The sequence below is a fragment of the Thunnus thynnus genome, chromosome 12, assembly GCF_963924715.1.
Source record: "Thunnus thynnus chromosome 12, fThuThy2.1, whole genome shotgun sequence".
NCBI classification, from domain to species: domain Eukaryota; kingdom Metazoa; phylum Chordata; class Actinopteri; order Scombriformes; family Scombridae; genus Thunnus; species Thunnus thynnus.
Genome location: NC_089528.1, coordinates 26,138,666 through 26,161,196, shown reverse-complemented (window position 1 = coordinate 26,161,196; position 22,531 = coordinate 26,138,666). Strand labels below are relative to the sequence as shown.

The 22,531-nt window shown below is 40.8% G+C and overlaps 1 protein-coding gene across 1 annotated transcript; it reads right to left on the bottom strand.

Annotated features, from left to right (window-relative positions):
* Positions 1 to 2,621: 2,621 nt before the first annotated feature.
* LOC137194588 (kinesin-1 heavy chain) lies at positions 2,622 to 22,531 on the bottom strand. The gene is made up of 26 exons (XM_067606627.1): positions 22,138 to 22,531; positions 17,516 to 17,603; positions 17,282 to 17,355; positions 17,090 to 17,194; positions 16,239 to 16,287; positions 15,606 to 15,661; positions 15,408 to 15,495; positions 15,186 to 15,310; positions 14,954 to 15,058; positions 13,408 to 13,553; positions 12,924 to 13,072; positions 12,623 to 12,810; positions 12,240 to 12,308; positions 11,400 to 11,606; positions 10,737 to 10,880; positions 10,210 to 10,401; positions 9,995 to 10,112; positions 9,322 to 9,377; positions 8,906 to 9,015; positions 8,531 to 8,632; positions 8,286 to 8,346; positions 7,872 to 7,943; positions 7,639 to 7,743; positions 7,191 to 7,407; positions 6,836 to 6,971; positions 2,622 to 5,716 (listed from the first exon to the last, which is right to left on the bottom strand). The coding sequence occupies exons 1-26, from the start codon at positions 22,261 to 22,263 to the stop codon at positions 5,713 to 5,715; spliced, it is 2,892 nt and encodes a 963-aa protein (XP_067462728.1). The 5' UTR covers positions 22,264 to 22,531; the 3' UTR covers positions 2,622 to 5,712.

The following is a 22,531-nucleotide window of genomic DNA, read 5'->3' as shown; positions in this document are numbered from 1 at the left end:
ACAGGGAAACACTGTCAGAGGAAACACAAAGAGGGAATTTGATGCTAAAAAGACTATAAATGTGGCAGATATCCACTTGATATGACTAACTCAGACTGCTGAAGCCTCATATAAGCTTCAGATAAACTTAAATACATTATTGCACAAAACGACTAAATTACGCCTGCTTCAGTACAACTGGATGCAGACTCATAACTCCTCTCACATTAACATTTCAAATGTTTGTTGTTCTCCATATTGTGATGCACTTCTGCCAACTGTTGTAAGACTAAAGCAGTGATGCAGGTTTGCAGAACATTAGGTGCTTGTGAGTCTTCAGCTCACAATATCCTCAATCTCTCTCCTAATGAGAAGAGAAATCTCTTCTTGTATCAACTGTAACAGGTGGAGAAACAGGCTATTTTTAGGGGTGGTTATCTAATTTTATTAGACTGTCATATTACAGAAAGTCGACTGTAATGTTTCAGGTTTTCAGATACCCATCCAGCATCAACTGCATGGCCAGACACCTGTTTAAACTATAGCTGTCTGACCAGAGAGAATATCAGGCCTATATGAAAATTCATGACGTGACGCAACATTTGATAAAAAGTCAAGCTCATATCATCATTGTTATATATCATCATTGAACAAATTTGCATTTTAAAATGTTTCATGGTCTGGCCCCTCCTCCGGCCAATGAATTCATTAAACAAAATCAAACTCATCTACCAGAGAGGATTGTAAAAAACCACATAGAAAAAAGGACCTTTGGGCTTTCAGCCTTTTCCTAACGAGCAGCACATAACTGGAACATTTCACCCATCACAGCTCTCAACTCTTTCTCCAAATCTATAAAACTCTGGTTACTGGATAATCAAACATGCTGTCATAATCTGGAGTAGTGGTTATTGTTTTACTATTTTTCTGTGCTCTTGTATGTTTTCTTTTAATGTTTCTTATATGCCACCAAACTGCCAGGAAGTGCAGATGAAAATTAAGTCTAAATCTGGAATATTTACACAACGGACCCAAGTGCTCATGTTCATTAATGTGTATAGTCCCTTCCTCAATAAATAACCAGTAAACACAGGATACTCCCACACAAACATTAGGGGGAAACTCACCATGACAGTCTCAGGTGTCTGCTATCTGTATGGACACCAACATTAAACTGCTGGGCGGATTAATAGTCTGCTGTGCTGTAGCAGGTGGGCAAACATTTTATAACTCCAGGCAGAGGAAAATATGTTTCAAAATGCAACCTGTTGCTAGGTAACATGTAAATAAATAAATAAATAAAAATAACGTTTGCACTTTTCCCCTAAGATTTGTAAAGGGATTGCTATGCGAGTGCTGACGTCACAAATGGGGCCACTTCCACCAGAATGAGACGTTGGTTGCCTTGGTAACGAGGTAATGAGTTAGTGCAGCTAGTAAGAGTGAAGTCAAACATAAAAAACCTTCACTATAGTCTCTTGACAATGTATAAAATTTCCAAATACTGTACTGTGACTCCTTATTGGTACAGACTAAAATTATTCATTACAGAGTTAAGTTTTTGTTTTAACAGCATTAAGTTTTGACCCTGATGAACCAATAACTACACAAGAGGTTTTCAAAGTCTCAGACTGTGAGCCTCCCCTCAGACAACACTTGGAAAAAGTCGCCCCCTCACTCCTGCTTAGTTTCACTCAACTCCTGGACGCCTATGGGATCATGATTATGTTGTTATTTGATCCCATTGATACTCAACAATTGAGCCAAGATAGCAAAATATTAACTTCAGACTACAAAAAGTCTGTCCTAAGGCATTTATTAGTTTCTGGCTCTGGGAAAGTGGGAAAAATTCCCCAAAACTACTGTATCTCTGAACCATCTTTTTAACCAAATCACACACATTTAAGCTGTTTTACATGTTCTCCTTTTGATAACTAATCTAATATTTTTTCATTTCCATTCACTGAGCCTCCCCTGGAACTGTTTGGAGCCCCTCTGGACTACAGGATCTTAATGACCATTGAAGATCTGATCCACACTACATTGAGGACTAAGTCACTCCAAAACCACGGACATTAATCTGCCGCTATGGACCCACAACCTCCTTTCTTCTAAGAGGGCGTTCTACAACATTTTGGAATATCATTGCTGGAATTTGCTCCCAGTTAGCCACTGATGTTAGGCGATAGGATCTGGTCTGCAGCTTTTCAGTTCATCCCAAAGGTGTTGGATGAGGCTGAGGTCAGGGCTCTGTGCAGGCCAGTCAAGTTCTTCAACACCAAACTGGGGAAACCATTTCATTTTGTGAAAGCACTGACATGTTGAAAGGGCAAAACACAAATGCTGCCAAATTGGAAGCATATTATTGTCTAAAATATCGTTTTATGCAGTAGGATTAAGATTTCCAATAATTGGAAGTAAACAAACCAGAAGTACACAGAAGTATTGGCCATATAACATAGACTTCATTAAATAACTTTACTACAAGATTAACAGTATCAAATATGATTACAGGAAGTTAATTTGTGAACACAATACCTCATCAAGATTAAATGACTTGCAATTTTGTTCTGACGTTTGACTCGCTGTTGCAAAAACAATCAGCGAGTCTCGACCGAACGCAGGAAGGACAGAGATGGAAGTGTTTTCTCATAATTATTTAATCACACATACATTTACATCATGCAGTCAATCCAAAACTGTGATCTCATTAACTTCCCATCTCCGTTCATATCAGAGCCCTGCTATTTGTGCCCCAGTTCTCCAGGAATGATCCAGTACCTCGTCCACTGATGGATCCTCAAAACTGTCCTTTAAAACTTGACCGACTATTACACAGTAATAAAAAAAAGTAGCTACACTTTTTAAATTTAGAATTAATGCAAAATTCAATTTAGGTAAACACCACAAATATTCTTTGCTGTTTTTATTTTTAACTATATTTTTTTTCCCCATTTCATATCCAGTTTTGGTTGGAGGTCAAAGGATAAACATTTTGAGGTCCATGCTGCAAAGTTTTAACTAATCTAGAAGATTACACAGAGGGAATAAACCATCTCGATAGACACCAAACACTGTCCTGTCATAGATACGGGGGGGGGGAAGCTACTCCTCCCTGCAGCTTGTACAAAGTAATTATTACTAGTTAAATTATTTGCCGTCAACAAACAGATCCATTTACAGGGCTTCGGAAACTTCTTTTTTTTTCCTCCAGTCAAAAAACAGCCACATATGGAGTGTTTTTTCTGAGTGCAGATATTGTGAAGAAGTGCTATTAAACCCAATTTTTCCTGTTCCAAGATGACAGGTTTTACTATGACATCTTACTAGAGAGAGTCAAACTCCCATCCCCCTCCTATTCGAGCTAGCTTTGTTCCACTATTGTCAACAAAAAATATATATATTTTCCAGCAGTTTCTTTAAAAGCTGAAACTTAATTGTTCATTTTCTAATTTAAATATCTACTACTGCACTGGATGGAGTTAACCGTCCAGTACAGAAGTAGATACTCCTTAATCTTAGAATATGGACAGATAAATCCCTGTAATCATGTTTCAGCTTTTAAGAAAGAGCAAAGAGAAAAAAAACCAAAAGTTAGTGAAACAGACGCTAAGAGAAAAGTGGGACAGGACTTTGACTCTGTATGGCAGGATTACCGCTGCAAACGCACCCTGATCACACCTGCCAGTCGACTGATTTACAGTGTATTTAACAGTATATTGCACTTGCACAAGATGTTAGTGTTCTCATGCTGGGATTACAATCACAACAAGCTCTTTGCCGATGCACTGGGGCTTCACAGGGTAAAAAAAAAAAAGAAAAAATCAAGCCGTAGGAATTAAAATGGGGGGGAAAAAAAAAAAAAAAATCATGAAAAACACTCTAAAAAAATACATTAAAGACAACAAAACACAAAATAAATCCTACACCGCTGACTAGATTTCGTTAAATAAACCCTTCCCTCCAGATGATGACAGAAGATTGTTGTGCAATTTTAGACCCTGCTCTCCTGACTGGCTGATCAGCGGCAAAAAGGTCCGAGCCATCGACTGACACCCCCCTGCCCGCCCGCCGTTTCCCCCCCCCATCGAATATGCATCTAAGCTTTCTGATCTATGGAACAATGAAAGTGATACAGTACATAAAACCCAGCGAAACACATTGCTTTATGCAAATTACAACAAAAAAAGGGGGTGGGGAGGGGGGGAAACGTACAATTACAGGTCCTAAATCTATTCGAAACAACCAAAAAGAGGGTGTAGGGGAAGGAAGACGAGAAAAAAAAAATAATATAGAAGCGAGGCACCCTTGAAAAAGAATTCAACTTGATACGGCAGGGATCAAATGAGGGTTTACGTCTAAAAAAAAAACAAAACAAGGTCCTGAATATGTGAGCGAAGGTGGTGGGAGGAGGGGAGGGGGGGACGCATGTTAGGGACGAGTGAGTGACAGCGACCCAGCTAGGACAGGACAAGCATCGTGTGTGCTATCAGTCTATATGCCTGAAGTCTATGTGCTCCGATGTGCGAGGAGATATAAATAGCGTCCATTAAACACAGCGTTTACTAACCACTGAGAGAAGTAAAAACAGTACATTTAGCTACTGAGCATAACGTCTATGCTTAAAAGTGGAAGTGTGTCGTGTTAACCGGATCATTCTCATCTTTCCGTCCTTCCTTTTCTACATTCTTATTCATCCTTCTCATGAAGTCACCAATAACGAGTATAGGTTTTTATTTTAACTTAATGATAAAAACAATTGGCCTCCACAGGTATTTAGTTAAATACATCTACAGTACACTGTCGCACGTCTTGGCTTTTTATTTTTTTTTTTTAAATCCTTCTTTTTAGCCGTTTCCCCTATTTCCATACAGCTCTCTCTCTCACCAGGGAAGCGTGTGCAGTAGTGCCAATTTTACAATCTGTACATCAAGACCGGACAGAACAGTAGTGCTCGACGCCATCTAGTCATTTCAAAACCGTACGTATTTTTTTTTTTTTGTAGTTTTTTTTCCTTAAAGAAGCATGTAAAATCTATCCAGAGAAAAGTGTGGTTAACAACCAATAGTAGTAATGTTGAAATGTACAGAGGTTAGCCTATAGGGTCAAGCTATTTCTCGTGGTAGGGTCTCCTTTTTTTTTTTGTTTTTTTTTTAGTCTTTTTGTTTGTTTTAGGTGTGTTATTCTTTTTTTTTCTTTAAATCGGATCTTGCTACCATTACATTCAGCTTGGCACAGTGCAGAACTACTCGCACGACGACGACAGATGACGACAGACTGTGCAAAACAAAAAACGAAACCGAAGCTACACATTCCAGTCGTGTGCGGTTTCGCTCGCCGACGCTGCGCTCAAGACTGCGTTTGGTTCGATGGATAAGAATATTATCTTTTGTAAAATTAAAATTTGTTGTCTTTTTTTTTTTTTTTTTTTTTTTTAATTATATCCAGTAAGAGAGAAAAAAAAAAAAAAAAAAAAAAAAAGAGATAAGTCGTGATGAGAATTGAGGGGGGGGACGTAGGGGTAAGTGGGTCGGTGAAGGTGGGGGATTGGAGCTGTACAGGCCAGGAATATTTATAATATATATATATATATATTTATAATTCAGAAACTCCTTCGTGGCTCCAAAGCAGCGACGAGGAGCTTGTCCGCTGTAATGGAATGACAGGTTGTCGGGGTGGGCGGGGGGTGATATTGGCTTCTTCTGTGATGTCGTCCTTCTATCCAGCTGCTCTTCAGCTGCGGATAGACACAAATAAAAAGGTTGGTGTTAGTGAATGTCATATTCTACCATCGATCATGAAAGTTACATCAATAAAACTCTCAAAAAGACGTCTGTCAGTGCGAAAAGGGAGGCAGCTTGTATTCATGCAGCTGCTTTTTCACAAAAGGAACTATATATATATATAGATATATAATATCACGAATCACAGATTTGCCTCAGGGGGCTTTACAATCTGTTCCTCAATACAACATCCTCTATCCTTAGACACTCGATTCGGAAAAGGAAAAACTACCCGCTCAAAAAAAAAGAAAAAACAGAAGAAACATCCGTAAGAGCGACTGAGGAGGGATCCCTCTTCCAGGATGGACACGTGTGCAACAGATGTTTTCAGACTGTTATCTTCTAATTATGGATATTCACATGTAGACAATTAAAACTGATTAAAGCAACACTTCTACTACTAATATTTGATATAAACTTTCATCTGATTACTGAGGTAAAGGTATAATCAGTGTAAAACACCTTCAGTATTTCATTATTTTATATTCTCTTTCCTTCCATTTGACATTTTAATCCCTTGTATTATTATATAGACTGGGGCTTTTATTATTATCATCATTAATAGTCTTACTGTGTTCTATTATAATCCTGTTAAGCTTTGTTAACTTCATGTTTTGAAAAGTGCTTTTCAAATAAAGCTATTATAAATTATAATGTAATTACTGTTTTTCTGAGGTTAGAGTGAGGTGAGGTTGGAGTGAACATTTCATTTTTCTGTTGTACATTTTTTTTTCCAATCTGCAGTAAGTAAGACGCAGCAACGCAAGCCCACGTCTGTAAACCCGAACAGGGATGTTGTAGTTACACGTTACGCTTCTTAAAGCATTGTATCACCAGGGTGACCTTCATCTTGAGATGTAATGAACTTTGTTTCAGTATTCAATAAGGGGAATTCATCAGATCATCATAGCGAAACCTGAATGTTCACAGTTATGGGATCTTGCTTCTGTATTTTCACCAGAATGTCCTTTCACAGTTGCAACTTGCTTCCTTTTCCACCAGTTCACAATTCTACAGCGCGTTAACCACATCTCTCGGATGACACGATGTCTTGTTAACGTAAAGACACTTACTTCTTGTCTGGCTTGCCGCTGCTTCCTCCTCTGATGGACACCGTCTGGCTGTTCTGGTAGAAGCTTCCTCCGCTGCGGTTGATGTTTGGGTGAGTGGGTGATGCCACTGGCTGCTGCCCAGGCCGGATGGGTTTGGCTGAAGCGGGGAGGGAGATGAGACGATTGAGGATGGGATTTACAAAGACTACGGCCGTCAAGTGAAACCTAACAGTATGGATCATGTGATTCTGGTAGAGATCTTTCTGTTTGTGGTTTTGTGGTGTACAGTTTGACTCTGCATGTCTGAGATCTCACTGTAGAGAATAAGAGTAGGTGTAGACATATATATATCTCGTCCAATCCGCCCCGTACTCACCGATCTGGGCCGAATGTCCCCTCCTGGCCATGTTCTTGGCCCTGACGGCCTCCTTGATGCGGTCCACCTCCTGCTGGTAGCGCTTGCGGTCGCGGGCGGCGTTCTCCTTGGCCTCCTTCAGAGCAGATTCCAGGGCCTTGACCCGCTCAGCTGTAGCGCGAAGACGCTTCTCCAGTTTTGGAAGCTCACAGCGCAGGTCTGCATTATCACGCACCAGCTGCAGGACAGTTTATATCGGTTGAAAACATTTCTTTCATTTACATTTCTATCAGTCTGACAGGAGGAAAGTATAAGAGGAAATAGGCTTATAGATGGAGCAAAGACAGCAGTGGCAGGAAAGTAAGATAGAATGACTTGTACAGGGAGAAAGAAGAAAACTGCAAAGAGAGATCAATCGGAGATGGGCAATGTGAATATTTAAAGCAGAGTGTGTATATCAAACTCCTACCTGTTTGTGAACTTTGGTGAGCTGCTCAAGATTGTTCTCAAGAAAGGAAATTTTCTGTTTCTGAGCTGCACTCCCACCTGTGTCGTCTGAGTCCATCTCAGCGCTCTGCAAAACAACAACAAAAAACATAAGTATTATAACTGCTGTGTTATCAACTGTATAGTTTGTGCCTTTTTCTTTGCAAAACAAATTATCTCTTATTGTAAAGAGCTTTTCTTTTCATGGTGCTTCACCTTTTTCACTCTGGTAGCCAGGTCCTGGACAAAGAGCTTCCTCAGGTTGTGCAGAGTCTGCAGCTCCTTTGCCTTGAATGGAAAAAGACAATCAATCAAAATCAGAAAAAGTTAGGTTGAGATAGTTGGAATAAACTGAACAAACAAGTGCAGTGTCCAGGACTTTTATCAGAAATTACAGGTAAGACTTTTTCCTTTTGGAGCTCAACAATACAATCACTTCTACTGATGGTAAGAACCAATAATGGCTTCTAAATCTTAAATAAGTGAATTAGAATAGTTCTGGATGTGGTTAGAGATGAAACATGAGTCCAGGTTGTAGTCTATGTCTGATGAGATTAAGGTTGTTGTCCATCTTAATGTTGTTTCCTTGTATCTGTGTCTTCAATCATAAGTTAATTCAGATAAACTCACCACTGTCTCCTCCAGTCCCTTCAGGTCCTGTCTGGCCTGCTCCCTTCTGTCCTGCATCACCCTGAACAACAACAACAAGAAGTTCTGTTAAAACCTTAAAGAAATAAACGTGCAACCACAATGTTGTTGTATGAAATTACAGACAATAAACATGTACATGCAGCTCAGTTTCTGTTGTGAACATTTCAACGATTCTGAGCCGACAAAACACAAAAGTGACCAGCAGCCGACGGTGTGAGACGTACGTGAGCTCGTGCAGCTTGCGGCTCTTCTCCTGATCAGTGGATTTGAGTTTCTCATGCTCGACTCTGAGTCTCTCCTGCTCCAGCATGATCTTCTGGTTCAGACTGGAAGAGACAACATATCCTCATGTTAATATGAACGCACTGACTGGATGTGAGTATTTTGTGTGAATAATGAATATGTGAGTATTTTTTTTATGGCAGGAACAGTCCTAAAGACAAGAAACATTTTCCTGTATCTCTCACAGTCTTCCTTATTATTTTAAATGTCCCTTTGTCTGTTTATTTTAACTTTTATGCGGTAATTTCATTACTAACAGAGGAGTAACTGAAGTTAAACAGCAGAACACAAAGTTAGACGTGAAATTGAAGTCTTACTCCTGCAGCTCAGTGATGAGTTTCTCCTTGTTGTCCAGCTCGTCTCTCAGGCTGCTGATCTGCTTCTGGTGAGCTTCGCGATGGGAGTGGATCTGCTTCTCCACCGCTTCCTGTACACACACACATAAACATACAATATGTACTGCAATATTTGACAAAATTGTTGACCAAAAAAAAGTATTAAAATATAAGGAACATAAAACAAAATAGCACACGTTCATTTTTGCCAGATATTGTTGCAAAAGCTAACAGGGTTAGCGTTTAGCATGATGGGATTATTTACAAAATATTTTTAGTCGTACTAGATTTAAACTTTCTGGATGCAAATTCATAAATTTCCATGTGTCAGAACAGACACTAATCTGCAAATCTGTGGTGAACACTTGCATCCTGTTTAAAAAGACGGAGGCACGTACCTTGACTTCATTGGCCGTCTGGATCTCGTTCTCTTTCTCCATAGCATGGACTTTCTCTGTGAAACAGAAACATATGATTCCCCGTTATTTGATGATAAAGGGATAAACTGTTGAATGCAGCAGTAATGTTAGTAAGAAGTTAGGATTGGTTATTGTTTACAAATAAATTTATGTAAGAAAGGAAGCAATGATATGTTGAAAACAAAAAACGCATTTATTGTCTGTCTTCAGCCTTCAGATTTAGGCTTCCATGAAGTTAGCCTGCTACATTTCCTGAGATTTCTTTCATTTTCCTTCCTGTTAAAGAGTTTTTTATTCCAATTTGAGGGTGTAAGGATAGAGGGTGTTGGATGTTGTACAGATTGTGAAGCCTCTTGAGGCAAATTTGTTATTTACTGGACGTTATTTGCTCATAACACTGCTGTCTTAACCACATTTTTACATATTTTCAGGAACCAAGTGGAACAGAAAAGTGTTTCCTAACTAATCACCAGTTCTTATAAATTTGTAGGCAGTTCTGATCAGAATCACTGCTTGAAACCTAACAAGTTTTTCAAGTTGGCTGACTATGTTGAGGTTGAAGAATCCTGAGAGCCTGTTTGACTTTTACTCTACAGCACCAGTTAGGATTCATTTCCTTGAAGTATTTGAGTGGATTCAAGTGGCGACATACCCTGAGCACTGAGCTTAACGAGTTCCTCGTTCAGAGAGTCCACGTTCTCCTCCAACTGCCTCTTCTTCTGCTCCACATTCTGCAGGTACTCCGTCAGGGACTTGATCTTAGCCTCATGCTGGAAACAGAAGACATAATGTTTAATATATCATATTTTACATCGGTTATGTTCTAGTTACGGGTCACGGTACTGTTTGTTGTTTCTTCCTGCGTACCTGGGAGATGCGCAGCTGGCAGGCGGCCAGCTCCTTCTCGTTCTCGTCCATCTTCTTGTTGCTTTCTGACTGGGTGCCCTCCAGCTGCTTGCAGCGTTTCACCATGGTCTTCACTTCTGATTTCATCTTACTGATGTAGAGCCGGGCCACCGTGAACTCCTCGTCTATCAGACCGCTGCCGCCCTCATGTTGCTGGAAGGACAGATAAGGAAAGTTGGAAAAACACCATCGAGGACAAGAGGGAGATGGAGGAGATGGAAGGAGAGTGATTAAAACTGGAGCTGGATGTAGGGAAGTTGAAGATGTCATTGTCTTCATGTACTCCATCATCAGAATATCTTAATAGACTGGGATTGAATTTAGTTGTCTATACATTGTCTAATAAGTCATGTGCATTTCCCAAATATGTGCCATCCAAGTTATTCTCCGCACAAAACTTTCCAGACCCGCATCAGGAAATATTTAATCAATGTAAACATCTAGAAGCTGGTGTTGCTACTGTAACACTGCAGAAACCTTGTCAGTACCTTGATATCATTGCTGCCCACGGCGATGCCGATCTCAGCCAGGTCTTTGAGCAGTGATGACATCATCTCTGTCACCCTCTTCTTCTGGTGGTTGGACATCTCCTTCAGCTTCTGGAGCTCAGAGTCCAGGGATGACAGGATGGACTGCGGGGAAGGAGAAGATTTTACTACCAGATACAGATAATATTCATTCTTCTACTGCTTTTGCATACTCACAATGCTCATTTTTACCCTTTTTACTTCATCATTGACACAGGTTTACATGATCCCAATAGCTACATTCTTATTTTCTGTGCCTTATCCTATAAAAAAGGAATATTATTATTAACCTAGGGCTCTTTTTTTTCCTTAACTTTAACTGGTTTGACATGAGACACATCATGAGAATGAGGTTATAATTTCACTTCAATCCAAACCTGGACTGGTTTTAAAAAGTGAAGTACAGAAAGGCGGCCGTAGCGGCTGTAGATATGTGTATGTGTGCATGGTTGCATGTGTAAATAGTCATCTTTAATCCTGCAGATTATACAAGTTTAATCATAGTGTTGCGTGTCTGTGCGCTACATATTAACGTAGCCAAAATCAAGGACAAATAAAAGACACATGACCAAAATTAAAGTGCAACAGTGTCTCTGGGCATGCTGACATCTGTCCTTGGCTCACCGATTTCTGGCTAAGCTCCTCGCTGATGGCCTCAAACTCCTTGGTCTTATCCTCCACCTCCTGGCTCTTCTGGTCGTAGTTGACGGCCAGCTCCTCAAGAGCCTGAAGCACTTCCTTTACCTCCTCCTTGGAGGCTTCGTTCTCCGCCTGCAGGCGGTTCAGCTCTGCCTGGAGGTTCTCGTGATCGCGGCGTGAGGAGGCCAGAAGCTGTAAGGCAGGGAGAAGAGTGTAATTGTGTGATTTTTCTTTTTGAACGCATTAGGGCTGCAGTAATTATTCAGGTTTTTTTTATAATATGGAAGAAAAGGCAATTTGCATTTTTAATTTGATATCAAACAAGATTTCCTCCTTGCTGACATTTCTTTTGTATTCTGAAACTGCACTGCATGCAGCGCTGTAGTAGAGTGTGGGAATGCAGGACAAAGTGTGTGCATGGCTGACTTACAAAAAACACATCAAGTCTGCCAATAAAAACCAGTTAGTAAAAATTTGACTCATGGACATAATTATTAAAGTGGAACTACACACTAAATCCTTTTTTTTTTTTGCACTGTTCACATGATCACATCCCTCCTTTCTGCCTCTGACAGCAGCTGTTCATGGCTGGTTAATGACAACCAGCTCTACATCATTATTAAACTACCCTTTAAATAAAATAATACCTAATAGTAGGTGATAGCGCTGTTCAAAACAACAGGACTGGAGTAAGTGAAATATAAACACAAGCTGACAGCTCTGAAAGCTTCATATGTTCAGTCTCTTCACACCTCAGAGACTAGAAAGATCAAAAGTTTATGCTGCACACGAGACCCTCTACCCACCCAAACGTCCGGTACTCACCTCCTCCTGATCCAGCATCTGCTGCTTCAGCTTCTCTGCCAGCTGGCTCTGCTGGTTGATCTCCTCGTCCTGCACAGAGCGGAGACCCACAGCGACATTAACATTAACCGCAGGTCTAATTGACTTAGGGAACAAGGTGAAATACTGTGCTAAACTTTTGCAGCCTTGAGAAAAAATAAATGGACCACCATCGTATTTTTTAAAAGAATATCTGAAACTGTCTAAAGTATTATATTATATTATGTAAGAAATAAAAAAACAATTCTCCATGTCTGGTTGCATATTTTAACATGAAATCCTGCTATAATTTTGTTTAAAGATGCTGCCAGATCCACAAATCCACATTCACGCACCAGTTACTAACATCTCATGCTCTTCCTCACCTTATCATCCAGCTGTTTGTAAAGCTTGGCCAGCTCAGCCTCACACTTGTCCTTCTCCACGTCGGTGAGACGAACACCGGGTACGTTGGGCGTGGTGGCCGGCTTGTCGTTGATAATGTTGTCCAGGGCCAGAACCTCGGCGTTGGCTTTCTCCTTGTCAAACTGCTCCTCCACTGGCACGCTCTCGCCTGAGATGGGAGGACAGATAACACGTATTCAGTTATGTTTCAAAGAACTTCCACTGTATTCGCGTTTCTGTTTATTAAACAGTGTACAACACAGGCAAAGTCTGCCGCCTCACCGTTTCTCCAGCGATTGAGCTCGTTCTCCAGCCAGGTGATGGTGTTCCTCAGGGTCTTGTTCTTCTCCTTCTCCCTCTCATACTTCTGCTTCCACTGCTCTGCTGTCAACTCGATGTTCACCGTCACAGTGTTCTTGATGGTCTTTGCTCTGATTGTAGAAGAAAAACAAAAAAGGTTTTTATTACACTGACAGAACTCAAATTGGATCATAATTCCTTCAAAAAGCTTCATAAATGGACCAGCGACCACGCCATGAATCCATTTGTGTGTTATCAATTATTTTCTATTACTTCTCCATCTTTTCTATCTCATTACTTAAATAGTGACTAAATTTGGAAGTTGTCTTGTTCTGGTAGGTTTTCAGGATCTTCATTACTTGATTCAAATTTTAAAAATATGCAAATAAATAAATAAATATGGTATGCAGCCAACTTATTTTAGACAACAGCAGTATGGCTGTTTTCTTTCTCCCGGTCTACCAACCTCTGTCCGAACATGAGGGTGGATTTGGTTTCAGCCTCATTATAGGAGGAAGGCGAGCAGCAGATGACGATGGTGGTTCGACAGTTACCACCCAGCGAGTCCTGCAGGATACGGGTCATCTTGCTGTCTCGGTAGGGGATGTAGGCCTGGTGCACGGACACAAATATATACATTTAATGAGCTGAACAAACATTAACTGACGGTAGTGGACTGTATGAAAACTGAGAAAATATGTGGTTCATTGATTTTCTCTATTCATCAGTAAATACAGCCTTGGACCAAGACGTTAAACACCTCTCACAAAGCAATTCATGTTATTCTGCAGTGTTTTACAGCTGAGGTGGACCATCTCGCCTTAAATAAAGACCACCTCTGCTAAGATAATAAAACAGAGGTTGAACAGAGGTGTTATTTCACACAGCTAATGCCATGTGTTTAATAAGAGTGGCTACTGTTAAGCCAACATCTTATAACTAACGTGATCATGAGATGAGATGCATCAAGGTCTCAATAAAACAATTTTGTGGTGGAAATCTTGTAACTGTAGATTATTTGTCAAACGCCTACGACAGACATTAGAGTTCGACAGAAGAAAAACAAACCCAGAACAAAGTAAGAGGTTCTATAAGCTGGGATGATGAATTTTAACATGCTGCCGCTGCTCTGAAACTGAAGAACACAGCCTGAGGCTTTACCAGCACTGTGCCAACAGGATGTGATGGCTTCAGTTATATTTCTCATGAGTTTAGCAAAATTAGATGAAACGACAACATGATATGTCAATAAATGATTATTGACATAAAGGGCTAAGCTGCAGCAGTTCACTGTAATTCTTGAGACACCACTACTACGCTCGGTCTGGAGTAAGACACGTCTGTACAATAGCTCGCTTGTTTCAGACCATCACAAATATATCAGCTGCTGTCCGCCTCAGGTTGTTTACAGAGGGAAGGGACGCTAGAACAAACCGATCGTTGATCAAAGTGAAAAGGGTGAAATCGCTATGGAACAGCTAAAGAAAACATTGCTCGGAGGAAAGTTTTTTATCTGCTTAAGTTGTTTCAGCGGCATAAAGGACGCGTATATGTTCGAAAACGGCAATTTCACATAAGATGACTGATAAAACGTGCTGGTTTTCCAGATGCACACCTTGCTCCGGGCTGTGCAGCTGGTTAACCAGGCTGCCCTTCTGTCGGTTACATTAACAGTAATGTCTGTCATTTCAAAAATGCTATAAAAATACTTTTGGGGGGAAAAAAAAATCATCACCTGAGGTTGTTGTGCTGACTTAGCTTGATGATAACGCCTAAAACAAACATGAGCTCATAATGTTCTGGAGTAAAGCTTTCAGACAACAATTAGTAAACACTTTCACCTCATCAGATGATTCACTTTTGCTTAAAGTGCTACTTGTGTAATCAAATCCCACAGAACAACACCACAACATATTCAACAAATGGATCTCTATAATTGCACCAAATGGCAAATTTAAGAAACAACAGCAAATCCTCTACGACTGTAGAGAGTTGAAGTAAGAGTTACTGACTGTTCCTTCAGCCAGAGCTGAGATGACGTTCCCCAGGGACGACAGAGACTTGTTGATGTTCTTTGCTTCATCCAGCACAGCTCCCTCCGCTCCTGTTTTACTGACCTGAAAAAAATCACAAAGACAATAACTTCAGCAAAGAACGGACTCTGTGTACAGGAGCTACTTTGTGATATAGAAACAATAAAGTAACTCATGGACTGGACTGAATATTTCCTTGGACTCTCTGTACCTTTTCACTACCAGCCAGATCCACCAGATAGAGTTTGCCGCTGAGCTTCTGTTCTGTCTGAGTGTTCTCCTGTTTGACGTTTATCAGGAAGATACTGTGACTCCTGGAGCTGTGCTCGTTCATGTCTAAAAAAGGGAGAAATGACATCCGTTTGGTTAAACGGCATTGGCCTCAAATGCAGAATATATATGTACAGACTGTTTAATGAGAACAGGATCTTACTTGTGACTGCTACATGTCTGTTAGATTTGCCTTCATCAATTGTATCCATGACCTCCTCCGGACTGCAGACAAACCTCTCAGTACAGCCCTTAAAATAAATAAATGAAATAAAAAAAATAAGAACATGAGGTTAGATCATTGGCCTACTCTAACAAGTTTTACCAGGTCTTTGACATGTGGAAGGAGGTTAGTTCTCACCTTGACGTAGGGCACTCTGTTTTTGTCTTCATGCACTGACAAATTAGTCTTTGACACTGGAGATGAGAGAAGAAAATGTGTCAGGGACGTCGTCCACTTCCCACTACAAATGCATCGCATGTTGTGGGCTTTACTTTTTAAAGCTCTTAACATTTCAGATTTTAACATTTAAAGACAGAGTTTCAATTCTGTTGAATTTCTTTTCAGCCACTGAACTGGAAAACCTGCTTTCAGACAGTTTATATTACTTGCAATAGATGAGCTACAACTCTTAGCCAATCAGAACAATTAGTGTGGAGACGGGCTTCAAATGCATTTACTTTTCATATTACTAAAACTAACTGCAAAACAAATATAAGCTTACCAAGTTATAGTATTTTAGACAACAAAAACAAAAAGAACTGGGTACTGCAGGAACTATAAAATAAAATATTACAGGCAGAACAAAAAAAGATATTTTAATTTTCAAGTTTCTGCAGCTCAATAACTAAGTTAGAGCATTTACAGCAGTGCAACACAGATGCTCCGTCATTATCTCAGTGTCTCAGGCTTTTAGTGGCTCGTTATGTCATGTCTGGTATAATTAAGAGAAATGAGAGATACAGTGTTCACTCCACCTTCACGGCCACTTACCATCCAAAAGGTCCCGGATCTTGTCTAAGTAAATTTCAAAATATGAAACCTGTGAACAGAGAAGCAATCTCATTATTGGCAATGCAGCTTGAGAGTTCAGAGCAGAGAATCTAAAGAACAGCTTTCCTAGTTTTGTTGTTTCCAGATTTAGATTTTATCTGCAGAGTGATAAAACAGCAGCACAGTAATACTGTTTGAAGTTTAAAAAAAAATACACTAAAAACAAAAGATGCCATTTCCTATTAGTTACAGTTAAGGTAAAAATGCAAGTCACAGTCACTTCAAACACAAAAGGAACCAAAAAAAATCATAAGTATAATGTGTTTTGAAAATTGCGTCTGTTTTTTATTTTCTGATTCTTTTCTTGAATAATTGAATTTGTTTCTTCAGCTTTATTATTTCCAGACAGGTAGCTAAAGTCTGATATTTTAGAGCAAAAAACACTGCAGCAAGTAGAAGTCTCACCACTAAATGTTTATATTTCATTATATATATCTATCACTCCCATCACTACAACCACAGTAAGAGTAAAGATCAACAAACATGACGGAGAGCCAGCAAGGAACTATGATGCAGCAGCACAAAGTAACGTGTGATGTTGCGGGTAAAAAATGCTGACCCACAATGACAAACAGAAAACTGCAAAAACTAGAAGTACGTAGTTTGTTACCAGCACTCACAGTTTGTGAGTGAAAGCCATAAACATCACATTTTAAACATGTATCTGAACTTAAAATATGATCCTTTTAGATCAAAAATGGCACCTCTAGTTAGTGTCTCCATCACCAGTGCAGCACTCTGCCTCTCAACTAGCGGTGGGACAGTTCAACAGCTCTTCTCCGTCTACTTACTTTGATATGAAACTCCAAATTTTCATCCATGGAATAGATGTAGTTGAAGATGTCTTGAACTATCCTGGGGATGATGCCCATCGAATCTGTGTCATGGAGGTTCCCCTGCAAAATGAGAAGAAATTAATATGATGTAATGATGTGGAAGTTAAAATATTATTCAAAAACAAGATGTATACAAGTCATCCTTACCTCCATGGTGTGTGTTTTGCCAGATGATGTCTGCCCATATGCAAAAATTGTCCCGTTGTATCCCTCCAGAACATCTACAAGACACAAGGACAGAACTCATTTAAGTAATAGGTTTTTATGTATGATTTAAGTTTTTTAAAGCTTAGCTAATGCCATCTTCTTTTGTTGTGTTATGGCTCTAAAAACAAATCTAGTGTGTAAATAAACTGCTAAAAAACAAAAGTGACACCTCACCTTTTACAATCTTCTGGGCGCAAGCGTTGTACACTTGTTCCTGTGTTGTATTTGATGCAAACACTCTGTCAAACATGTACGGTTTGCCCTGAAATAAAGAGAAAAAGGAAGAGTGAGTAATGGCTCCAATACCAAAACCAAACCCATTATCTCGCAGCCTCTCTCAAAATTGTCATCTGTGACATGTTTAGTAAACAGATCCATCTGTACTACACACACAAAAGTGATTCAACATGATTCCAATAACCAGACTGAAAAAATACTGGCATACATGTCCAGCAGCAGCAACACTATTTTTTATTTTAAATCGATGTAGCATGATAGCAACAAGAGGGGACAAAGAAAAGAGATCTGAATGACACTTCATCACGCAGCATAAACCGACCCTACTGTTGTACCCTGATGCTCAAAACAAATGTGTTTTACTGACGAGAAAGCTGACAGAATTTCTTCTGGGAACCTTCATCGAATAGCAACCATAGAGAAGTGACAGGAAACAGTGAATTATAGAAGAAGTGACAAACAACACAGATCATTCGCCTGACTTACAATTATAGTCTGTGTCTTAAACCTCTAGGCCACCAGGACGCCTCTAGCTGTCACCATTTGATGTTCTCGACCTTACTGAACTCCTGAAAGTGAGTATATCTGTCCTGATACGGCTTCTCTCATCCCGTTTGAACCGATCTTCAACAATCTCTGCGCGGCCTTTAAGTGAACTTACCTAGACCCTGAGCTTTTACCGCTGGCTTAGGAGCCAGTCTGCCTCAAACAAGCAGAGAGTGTAGCTGATTTTGATATCCGACTGGCTCGTTAAAAAAACTTCAAAGCACAATTTTAATGAGATAGCAATCAATAGCTGGATTTAAAAGTAGGCGACCTCAGGGGAAAAAAGCTGATGATGATGCTACAAGCGATTCTGAGGTTCAACTGAGATGGCACGCTGTCTTTGGACGTCTGAAATCCCAGCTGACTCATCTCGTCTCCAGACTGATGGGTGGGGTTCTAAATGTGGAGAGAGTTTCAGAAAGCCCCGTCCAATTCTGATACTCGAGGGTACAAAACAAAACATATATATATCTTTTTTATGAGATCTGCTATTGTTAGGTTCAATGTTAACACCTGTATTAGCAGGGAAAGGCCCCAACCCATGGTTGAGAATGTGGACAAGCAGCTACTGTCACCCTGGAGAGGCCACAAATCACTCCTTCCTGGTTTGAGGTTAGTGATACATGTAAACATATTCAAAAGGTGGCTTGGATGCTTGTGAAACCACAAATATGTCACTGGTGTTAAAAACAACACGGCAACTTCAACAGAATTATTCTGAACTACTGCAGCAGAGATGTCCTCAATTTGCACCCCGGCTCATAATCCCTCCACCGACAGACGGTCACATCTAAAGCGCGGCTCGGTACAACACAGACCAGCAGCATCTTAAGACGTTGTTAATTCACTCCGGCTACCACACATCCTGGAAATGAACCTTGCCCAGAACAGGAGCGCCGAGGCACTATCGGCCCCGCCAGATGCTGAGTGCAAACAATAGCATAGGCAGTGTTTAAAGTCCTCATTGTTACCCGGCCTCGTTACCTACACTTCTGTCTAATGGGATTACTTGCTGAAAACATAATTACAGTGAAAAAGCCTTGCTAGAGTATTCATAAGTCCTCCGTCAGTTTCCTGCTTCCTGATGGCTTTGTTATGATACTGCCCCTGTTAAGCTATTCAGGAGAGACAGTACCACACAGTCCAAGGTTATTCTGCAGCATCCACATGATTCTTGTTGAATGATGCATGAAATCTAATTGGATTTGTGTTGCTAGGCAAAATAGGTCAGTATTCCACAGTTTATCAGTTTGGGTTTGTTGGCAATTTCGCTTCCTGGTACACAGCTGGCAGGCAAACAGAAAAAAAAAAAAACAGGTGTTGATTGCTTCGATGTTATCTAGCCTACCAGTTTTACATGTGATTAAAAGGAGCACTTTTACTTATCTCTCTAATCCTTTTCTTCCTTTTATCTAAAAGTAGCTCAGTCGCGTTCTTGCCGAGCGTCCCAGGTTACTGTATGCAAATAGGGGATGTGACAGCAAAGCATGGGGGAATGATCTTTTTTGTGCACAGGGAAAGGAACCGACAGGGAAGTAATGGATGCATGAATTATTCACCTGCTGCACGCTCACACTACGCCGGCAAAACTAGCTGAGCAAAACAGGGTAGTTACGACACCAATACCACTTCATCTGGAAACTTCATCTCCCTCCTTTTACGGCAAAAGGCAGGCAGGACTTTTAAAGTGAGCTGTAGCTGAGTAAGACTGTAGGAATATGCTCTAAAAGACAAAACTCTTGTGTAGAGGAGCAGTGAGCCTCTGTGAATATGTGAGAGCATCATAGCATCACAGAGGCCTGCGAGCTGCTTGTCAGGAGTCTTTACAATGGGCAGTGGTGGTCAGCTTCACCACTGGCAGAGCCATGAAGCACTGCCATTGAGGCTTCAGCCCTAATACAGGGTCCACGCCCTAGATTGTTTGAAAACGGATAAAAAAATACGAGCTAAGTGAGTCAGTCACCCTGGATAAGAGCATCTCTGCAAAACAAAGTACATCACCATAATAATTACCCTCCCCACCCGGTGAGATCGCCAAGCGCCTGACCAACTGCCTGCTCTGATTGGTCAAACAGCTGGTTACCAGGAGAGAAAACACAGGGGGATTACCCAGCAAGCCTGTGCCGCCGCTGCTGCTGCTGCTGCTGCTGCTTATAGGCACTGTGAGTGTTGTACTTCTCAAAGCAGATGCACCAGCAGAGGCTAGTGGGCTCTGGCCTGTAACACTTGCGTCTTTCACAATGTGCACTGGTATTTTGGCACTATGACTGGCACTCTGTAATGGGCTGGGCCACACCATGCCTGAGGGGCACAGACAGTACGCTTGCTATTAGTTAAAGGCCTGAAGTCAGTGTCAGCAAAACTATTCATAAAGTCGCCACAGCTATAACAGTCTTCTGTGTTTTGCATGACAGAAAATGAATAGTCCTGTTGTTTTCTAAATTCACTGCCTAAATTAGTAGTTAAACTCCAAAAGAAGATGTGATTCATATGCACTCAGCCAAAACTTGCAACTTTGTGGATGTAATTCAAAAACAGTTTCTATTGCCTTGTAAACTCTGTTAGAGCGGCATTTTCATAGGTGGATCTATTACAAGGCACCAAAGTCCACAGAGAGCGTGACAGTTTGTTACAAAGAAGACCTAATGTTTAACCACAATTTTAGAATAATACGCTGTTGACTTTGGCATGTTTAGCATGTACAAGTGTGAGATATCAGCCGGGCCCTTGCACTGTTGTTGTGCTTCTCAATTACTACAGTCATACTGTACGGCAGACCAAACCCTCTTCCTTTTGTGAATGATTTTTAATCCTGCCAGTCTAAGTTGTGTAAACAGTGCCTCTTAAAGATATATAAGCCCATGATGACAAAGAATCAAGTGTACATCTCTTGTAAACTGACCTAAGGGCAAATTCTTTGTTACTTCATAACAGTGGCAATGCATTAGTAAAGGCATTTCCTTCTTTTGTCTTTGTGAAAATTGTGCCCATGCCATTATCCTTATCAAGTGCCAGAGGGGTCTGTGTCACTCAAAGGCTAATTAAACTAAAGACAACAAACTTTGCTTGGATCCCGATCTAAACGTCATGATTAAAAGACAACCAATAAAGTATACCCTCACATATTTGAATATCTAGTTGAGCATGTGGTGTTATTAAGATTGTAAAGTGTCCAGTTACTGAAAGCTAACAGAATACCACTGACCTGCATGCAATTTGACATTTCTGTGGATGCCACTGATATTATTTTGACGTTTCCTATTCCTTAGTGGAAGCACATTATAATTCTGTGTTAGATTCATTAATCTAAGTATTTTTTTTTAATATATCTATACAGAAAGGTTGATCATTTGGCCAGCTGGTCAGCTAGCTACTGTTAGCTTTAATTAAGCAGCAGTATTAAAACTAGCCAGCTAACCAAGGCCGGCTAATCTGTCAACTACCAGCTGGCCTAGCCTTGCTAGCCAACAGTCTGCTAGCCACCACTAAATCAAAGCTGGCTTACGCTTTTATGCTGACGCAAACTGTTCATAATTAATAGCTTTATCGTTACAGATGCACAGCTACTTATTAATTCATGTCGTGATAATAATGTAGCTAACATTGTTCAGGATCTGCGGGCGAGGTTTTCACCTGTGCCAGCCGATGTGTTTGTGGCTTTGTTGAATGACAGCTCGCTAGCCATGACAGGGCAACTGTGAATAGTGATATTTAACGGCAAAAGCGTTAGTATGAACACTAGTAATGTGAAACTGAGAGCTGCTGCCGACTTATAGACAGAATAAGATATGAGTTAAATATTTTTCAGTGTTTATGTGGCGCCAGAAGCTGGGTGCAGCTCAGGGCCGGCGGAACAACGCAGCGGTGAACAGGTCAGTCCCTGCTAACGGTGGCTAACAGGCTAAGGTGCTAACTACCGTAGCTACAAGACAATCAAAAATGGCGTACTGCTGACTGTGCCCGAGGGCCCAATCAAACGGGCAGCTAACGCCCTTCAGCACAACACAACTCACCGCGATTACAACGGTGTCTTCCCCTTGAAACTTGGGAATGTATCTGTCGCCTCTGACCACCTCAGAGCTGTTCAGGGGCCTAAAACGGCACATCACTTTGATGGTGCACTCCGCCGGGTCGGCCATCTTCCACGGTTCACGAAGGCAGACTCAACAATGAAATGATAAAGTATATCCTGGATCCCAGTAGGCGACCGTGTGTGTGGATGGGGGGGGGGGCGAAAAGGGAGCCCGAGCCCCTCAGTCCCACTCTCAGTTGTCTGGAAAGGACGATAATCTGTCGGTCGCTCGACAAAAATCCTTGTTTTCCTCTCATTCACTTCCCCCTCCTCGTTAGGAAGCCATGATACCGGCGGATCAGCGGCTGGCCACCTCACCCCTCCTGCTGCTGTGG